Source organism: Lasiosphaeria miniovina, assembly GCF_030549165.1.
Source record: "Lasiosphaeria miniovina strain SMH2392-1A chromosome Unknown B0T26scaffold_3, whole genome shotgun sequence".
Lineage (NCBI taxonomy): Eukaryota > Fungi > Ascomycota > Sordariomycetes > Sordariales > Lasiosphaeriaceae > Lasiosphaeria > Lasiosphaeria miniovina.
The window spans coordinates 3,769,130-3,776,938 of NW_026848222.1; the positions used below are offsets into that span (position 1 = coordinate 3,769,130).

At 54.7% G+C, this 7,809-nt stretch overlaps 2 protein-coding genes across 2 annotated transcripts; one reads left to right on the top strand and one right to left on the bottom strand.

The window, feature by feature from the left end:
- Positions 1-3,162: 3,162 nt before the first annotated feature.
- B0T26DRAFT_739857 (uncharacterized protein) lies at positions 3,163-5,405 on the bottom strand (the record flags this gene model as incomplete). The annotated part of the gene is made up of 2 exons (XM_060443771.1): positions 3,163-3,678; positions 3,744-5,405. The coding sequence occupies 2 exons, from the start codon at positions 5,403-5,405 to the stop codon at positions 3,163-3,165; spliced, it is 2,178 nt and encodes a 725-aa protein (XP_060298649.1).
- A 1,418-nt stretch (positions 5,406-6,823) lies between these two features.
- On the top strand, positions 6,824-7,809 carry B0T26DRAFT_230203 (uncharacterized protein). The gene has a single exon (XM_060433893.1). It carries the CDS (start codon positions 7,004-7,006, stop codon positions 7,649-7,651), a length of 648 nt encoding a protein of 215 aa, XP_060298650.1. The 5' UTR covers positions 6,824-7,003; the 3' UTR covers positions 7,652-7,809.

The following is a 7,809-nucleotide window of genomic DNA, read 5'->3' on the forward strand; positions in this document are numbered from 1 at the left end:
GAGAAAGCCGGGGCAGGGCAATTTCCAGCTCCCGTGCAGTTCAAAGTTTGGTTGCCCAACAGCCGCACCGCACCCGATTCAAGTCGCATCAGCGCCGAAAAGGGGATACGATATGGATGGTACTGACCGACGGCGGCTTGTCTCGTCTTGTCCGTCCGTCCGTCTGTCCGTCCGTCCTACCTATTAGATGCACTGTGGCTTCTGCCGATGAAGATCTTGACCTGGAAAAGTTGTCTTGTGCAGCACTGCGGAATATGTCTGTTGCTCTTTCTGTCAGGAGCCTTTTCTCCTGTTCGAATTTGGCCGTGAGTCGCTGCAACGACTGGACAGCATCGTTCCTGCCTCAGAACTCTGCAGAACCAAGATCAGGTGCTTCTGCGCGCATGGGCGTGCCTTGATTGGTGAGGCAACCGAGCCAATTAGAGCCAAATACTCGGCAACTCCTGTCCTCTGTGCCCTTGCAACAGAAAGGCCCCTCAATGGTCTTCCTGACTCCCTTGATCCCGACCAACTTGAGAGCTTGAATCTTCTTTTGGCTCGGTTGTTGGGCGATTTCGATTCGTCCCTTGAAACCCCTCACCAATTGACCAACACTTTTCCTAGGAGCCAATTGTGAAGTCCAATTGCGAAGAATTCCCTGCGGTCAGCCGTTTCGGCTCATTTGCCACTCATCAGCATCGTTGCGTGGCCGACACCCCTCTTTCTGTTCTTGGGTATCCGTAGGTTCGGAGTAGTGCCAATCCGCGGACTCGACTCCAACAGAAGCTGCGTTGTTGGCATCGTTGAGGGGCATCGGGGTCAATTGCCTGAAGCCTGCTCTTTGGTTGGCGCCTATTTTCTTGGATCTGCAATCAGGCCCCGAGCCTCCTGTCGAATTGTTGGCCAAGCCCAGCACCGAGGGGCAATCGATCGGGCCATCAGGGACGCCAGATGCAGCTCGACCGCTGTCCAGCCACACGGGCCGGAGCCAGCTGAAAATCAAGCTGCGAGCACTTTAAATCCTGGCACTGTCGAACGAGGGGGTGTTTCTTTGCTTTTTCCTCTCTTATCTTCAACCATGTCACCTGGCCCAGGTCCCAACAGCCCTCGAATGCCCTCCAGCCACAAAGCACGTCATTAGCTCCACAGTGCCACGCATGAATGAAGGGAGATTGACGAGGTAAGAATGGTGGCCTCGACGGGCCTGACTGGCAAACCAACTCCGACAGAGCCGCCAGCACCCCCCTTGTCGAGCAAGAACCTCCATCTGATATAGGGACGACGATTGAGTTATTACGCTCGGCCGGTTCCGGTGATGGTTTTTGTCATACTGTAAGACTCTAAGAAAGGCGAGATGATTAATATTTTGGTTCGCTTGCGTAACTGCCAGTTAACGCCACCACTTTGACACGACGACGACACCCGCCCCCATGCTTTGGGCGGACTCGCCTTATAGTGTGGGAGAAGCGATGCCCTAGCAAATCAGACTCCCTTCTCGAAGGAGAGGAAATTTTGTTTTTAGTTTCCAGTGTTTCCAGACAGCACCCCACATTGCCGGGAATCCCGGCTTCAAGTCTCGAGTGTGTATGACTTGCCGCGCAATCGGGGTGGATCTGTGGGATCGTCGAAACGCCGAACTACCGGAACACCGCCGGCTAGGCTGCTGGGTAGCAGCCGTATCCCCTGAAAGCTTGTGCAAAGTCTCCGGCGCCATGTCGGTGGATGGGTGGGACGGGCCATTCTCCTAGATCAGGCTTTTCCTCATTGCTCATGTAGGAAGATACATGGACTTCACGGTACTGGGAGAAGAGGCACCGTTTTGGGAGCCTCGCAATAATGACCTTCTGGAGACTTCATTTCCAGTCCCCAAGAGGCCATTTGGAAAGAAGATGCAGACAAGTGTAGAAACGCCATGTTAATATATGTAGGCAATAGACAATAAATGCAAAGAAAGCGGACTGAACGGGTGTCGTGAGCGACGGAAGAAGCAGAAGAAGGATAGGATCGATCAGGTTTCGCTAGCTAGCCGCCTTTGTTTCCGCTTGAGAGGCTGATCGGGGGGAGAGGGCGAGCGAGGCATGTGCGAGATTTTCTGGCACAGAAAGGAGAAAGATGTGTTGAAGAAACAGATGCTTTGGCCAGAAATTATATCCAGCCTCCTTTCTTTTCCTTTCCTCCCCCCCCTCCTGACCGCTTTCGATATCTAGGTAGTATTGAAGCGAAAAAAATGAAAGGTAAACCCAAAAACGGAATTCATTAATCTCCCTTCTTCGATTTCTATTTTCTCCTCCATTTCCCCCAGGGAAAATAACATAGCAAAAATGGACAAGAGGAGAAAGAAACGGAAATATGGGGCTTGGGAAGAAAAAAAATCAAAATAGAGGCAGAGAAGAATTTTTTTTTTAAAAAAAAAATAGGTTTTACGTTGTTTTGTTCCATGCTTCGCGTTGCGTCGTTCATCAATTTAAGCTGTAGTCTGCGCTCCCACATCCTTTTCCTGCTCTGTCCTTCCTTTCTGTAGCTTTGAATCCAGGCTTGTTAGTTACGAAGTCCTCCATCCAGGTTCGAAACGTGGCGGTATATACCCAGATCCCGGATGCCCCTGGAACGGATGAACTGATCAATTATGTTGTGCTGTCTCTTGAAGCACCAACCTAGATACTCTTTCGACCGTGATGGAGATGCGCTAGAAAGGCCACTATGACACAGGTACACCGACGGTACTTGTAAGAGAGACTTGTGCGCTTGGTGTTAAAGCCGCCGAAAATGGCGGCATGCGCCAGTCAAATTCGGCGGCCAGAACACCGCTTTCTCTGTTTGTGGAGTAAAAAAGAAAGGATATATAAAAGAGAAAAGAAAAAAAGAATGAATGAAAAGAGCCAAGCCCCATACACACAGAGAGACAGACACATGGATATATATAGATACTCCCGAATCTTTTTTGTTTCCCCCCCCCACGTTTCATCATGGTTATGTTTAGAAAAAGTCATGAAAGGCATTTCATAGTAAAGTGAGTGAGCGAGTAGATTCGTGGCTCTCAAGAGCGTCCACCCCACCCCATCTCGCCTTTCCTTCTCTTTCCTTCCCCTCTCTTGAATGAATGAACGCGAAGAGACGGAGAGATATAGAGAGAGAGATAGACGAAGCGAGTGTGGTCGGGGACCGTAGCCCGACTGTCTGTCATCAGATCATGTTGGGAAAGGCTTCCAGCGGGCTCATTACCGTCCTCGGCTGAGGTTGTTGAGGAGGTGCCGTCACTTGCACGTGTATTTGAGGATGCAGGTGCTGGTGCTGCTCGAGGTGGCGAGGCATAGGATGCTGTAATTGCTGCTGCTGCTGCTCCTGTTGTTGTTGCTGCTGCTGTTGATGTTGCTGCTGCTGCTGCTGTAACAGCTGGTGGTGATGCTGTTGCATCTGTTGATGCTGCTGCTGTTGCTGCTGTTGCTGCTGGGCCTGCTGCTGTTGCTGCTGCTGCTGTGCCTGTAGCTCCGGCGACTGCTGTTGCTCCTGCGCACTTTGCGCAGCGTGCATCTGAGACTGCGCCGGTGTTGGCGTGTTCACCACGGAGGCAGCTGGAGTCATCTGCGGCGTCAACGGCTCCGTTCTTGGCCTTGCCATTGTCGACGCCGCTAATGAGCGTGTGTGGCTGCTTTCCCTCCGACGCTTTGGCGCATCCTTGATTTTCGGATGTGTGTGGCACTGTAAAATCGTCAGTTACTATCCAGCTCAGAAGCAGGAATGGGGAAACAGGTCTCTTGACTTACCTTGTATGCGTGTCTGAACCAGGTTGTCCCCTTCTTTTTGCTGCTCACCAGCGCAATCCACTCGTTACAGCTCCCGCAGAGTCCTTCCCAAACATCCGGATTGCCATCCATGCGCCTTGTTTCTTGAGGCTCTTGGAAGGGACTACCCGTTGCCGCACTGATGCCGTGTGTGAAGCTCTTGTCGTACCAGAAAGCCGAGTTCTTCAACACTAGCCACCGCCCGGGTTTGCAGATACCGCACCAACCTTCCCGTTTGTTACCGTGGCCTCGTACCCACCTGGGCGTGTACAAGTCGCCCTCAAACCTCAACTCCTGCTCGTGAGGGACGAGATCTTGGTCGGTCGGGTTCATGTCTTCAGGGGGAGGGGGGATCTGCTCCTCGTGTAGCGAGGCGTAGAGGTCTGGCGGATCTGAGAGATCTGTGTAGTGACTATGCAGGGAGTGAGGGTCGGCATTGCTTTGCAGCATGCGGAACAACCCGTGAGAAAGCAGCGGCGGTGGCGTCTCAAACTGGTGCGCATCCGGATGGAAGGCATGCGATGGCAATTGGGATGGCAGCAGCATGCTGTTGCGATGAAAGGCCGGCGCGTTGCTCATCAGGTAAGGGTGCTGCTGCGCAGCCTGTAGATTTCCATAGTTCAATGGGAGCTGGGCATGCGCGATCGTCGGCGACGAATGGCGAGAAGACATGCGAGCGTGTGGGTTGAAGGCGTCGTGCGGGTGGTAGACAAAGGGAGACTGCCGCCGGTTTGGGGTCGTGCCGAAGGAGCCCGTCGACCATCTCTTGTTCCTGCCAGTATCGACCGAGTAGGGCGCAGCACGCATGCCGGGCCTTGGAGACGGCGAGGCTCTCCCTCTGCTCTGAGTCCGTACTAGTTCAGACCGGCCCTGGGGTGTCATTCGTGGGGACGCAACAGGCGACAGCTGAGTGGAGGACATGAGCGAGTTCCGGTTCGACGGCGGTGGATAGTCCGAGGTGAACGACGGCGCATCTGACAGCGCTGCTGAAAAGTCCTCATACGACGGCATGTCCGAGAGGCCACCTGACGTGGACACGGTGAAGGACGAGCCCGACATCCTGCGTGGGTTCAGCCCATTGTCGAAGGCCATCGAGTCGCCGTCTAGATGGTGACCCGGGTACCTAAGGTCAAGAATCGGGATGGCCTCGTCGGTGGTGTATGCCTGCCCTATGGCACCCATGTCGCCTTCCAACCCGGGGATCTCGAGACCATCGTCGCATGGTTTCTGCGCCCATGTGCCTGACAGGACTGTTAGCCCCCCGACTTTGCCAGGCCGTCCAAAGCACTCACTGCTCTCCATGGACGTGGGCGGGTAGAAGTTTTGGTGGACAGATATGGGTCTCGACATGGTGTCGCTCGGTGTCTGTTGCTGTATCTGCTGGATGGATGATGAATCCCACGCTGGTATGCCTTCGAAGCCCTCGCCTATGCAGTAGGAAAATCCCTCGTGGATGGTGGCAGGCCGCGGCCTCATGCTCTGAGTCGTCGAAGTCGTCCATACCCCCTGCGGCGTTGCCATCGACTCGGTCTTGACCGGCATCTTATTCCCGTTCATAGTGACGATGGGCGGCGGGCGAGGCGCCGGGACTTCCCTCCTAAATTTGTTATTGGGGCTGTTGAAGGCGAAGGACGGTATCTGCATTTGTTGCCGTCTATATCATCTATGTAAGTTCTGCGTTCCTGGTTTAAGGGCGAGGCAAGAAGACTGGGGAACGCGTACAACTGGGCCTGACTAGAGTCCATGGCCATAGACTCTAGGCTCGGGAGGGTGACGGTTAATCTATTATTGACCGGAAGCTACAGGTATGGTATGTTAGCATGAATACTAGGGCGGAAACGAGCCACGGTGGTCGAGTGCCCCGCCGAGGGCTCCACTGGGCGAGCGAATCTACATGTATCATGAGACCCCGTTCCAGCCGTCCAGTAACTTACTGGGAACTATAGCGCGCAACGGCCAGGTTCGGGGTGTTGGAGCAGGATCCGGTCACCCAAGATGGGAAGCGCCTCGAGCCTGGTGGGTGGAAGGACGGGCAAGCACACCGCGTGTGTGTATATGTGTGTGTGTGAGTGCGTGTGAGTGGTTAAGGAGCGCGTAGCGTGGATATCCGGATCGAATCTCGGCTGAAGATATCTCACGCGTCTTGTTAAAACGTCAAGGAACGTGGGGCATCAGGACGAGAAAGCGTTAACGACGACGGCCCCGAGGTTAAGTCTGGCGAGGGGGGAAGAGGGGCGACGAGGCAAAAAGAAAGGACAGTCGAGGTTTCGAGTGCTGGCAAAAAGAAAAAGGAGCGTGGTGAGTTGTACGAAGGCCAACTCCCGAGACCGTAGGGTGTTAGTTTGCACTCGTGAGCCCGAGGGGCCGGAAAGAGAGCCAGCTCTTGGTATATTATAGACCAGAGCCCGTTATCAGGGGCGGAAGAGTGTTCGGGCAGGCGAGCACGGGTAAGGAGCGACTGGCAACGCCGTGAATGACAAACAGCCGTGGCCTTTTGGGGGGGGGGGGGGTGGGACGACGAAGGCAACAAAAAAAGAGGCCCAGATGGCGGGGCAGTGCAGGACCCTGGGGTATAAGAGAAAGAGTACCGTTGACTACTCCGTCAGAAGCCATCCACCCACGAAGACGAGGGCGAGGGGGGGTGTGGGCTATAGTTCAGCACGGTCAAGTTCGGAACGTCGGTAGGAGCTAAGCCGGATTTCCCTGATACAAACCTAAGCTGCATCTGTGGAAGTCGAGGACAGGTGGTGTGCGAGAGTCTGCTTGGCCTGCTAGAAGGAGACAGGGAGCAAGGATGGCGAGGGGGCAAGGTTTGGCAGGGTTGGCAAGTGTGGACAGGGTAGCATCTGGCCATCGATGATGGGGGCAGGGCAGTGAGAGGGGTGAGGATCTGGGCGAACCAGGGACTGGGCTGAGAGAATCTCTTTTGGGAAGAAGGGGAGCTAGGGCAAAACACCGACCACAGGGCTCCCCAGATGTCCAGCGTCCGGACCGGGACCGGCAAGCCCCAGTCTGGTCTGCCCAGCCTACATGGACACGCTACGCTACCACCTAGAAGCGACGGGGGAGCCACAGAAGGCTCGGCAGCAGCGGGCTAGAAGCGACCAGGGATTAGGACGACTTAGGACAGGTGTGAAACGGCGAGCTAGAAGCCTGACGAAGAGGAGACAGGCTAACAGCACAGCACGTTTTGCGCCATCCGTACCTTGACTAGGCCCTATGTATAATAGTAGGTAGTAGATATGGTAATGTGCATACACTACTATGGTATGTACAAACCGGCTGTGGGTGGGGGACGGGGGGAAAGAAGGGGGAGAAACAGACAGGTAGCCTTTCCATACTCGGACTCGAGTGTGTTGCGGCTTTGCGACTTTGGGGCTGGGTTGGGGCCGTACGTATGGGAAAAGATACCGAGGAGGTGGCTTGTCTCATCGACGTGCACCAATGAGTACTTAGTATGTCCACGTAGCAGCCAGAGTAGTAGTAGCAAAGGTACCCAAGTACCTTTGAAGCGGTTGTGCACGTTGAATCTATACACTAGGTGGCAACAGATGGGGTACGCGGGACAGGGAGAGAGAGAAGAGAGAGACAACGAACCATGCTCTATCGTCCCCCGACTCAGAGACAAAAAGACAAAAAGACAAAAGTCGGTACGGGTGCCAGGGCCATGCCGAGGAAAGCGAAGAGGATCAGAAAACGCAGAGTCTGAGCCGCAGACGGGCGTGCTAGGGATGGGAGGGGAGGGGTTGTGCTTCTCGGACGAAGCGCAAAATCGCTACTCGTATGACACAACCAGAGCGCAAATCTGGAGTCAGCAGTCAGTGACGGACCCGAAGAACAGACAACCTGGCACAAGTCGACGACGTTGCTGCACTGTAAATCCGTTGTAGGTTATTTGCGAAGGTCGCAGCGGGGGCGCGTGGGCTCGGCCGTGGAAACCTGCCATTTAGCCAAGGCCAATCCAGCCTCCCCGGCGAAGATCATGGTCGAGCATGTTTGGCAAGACCCCATCTAACATCGGGCGCCGTTTTGGCTTCACGGATCCGAA

Bases quoted from the DNA above. Each gene is read 5' to 3' on its own strand.
- B0T26DRAFT_230203 (XM_060433893.1), top strand. From the start codon at position 7,004: ATGGTAATGTGCATACACTACTATGGTATGTACAAACCGGCTGTGGGT.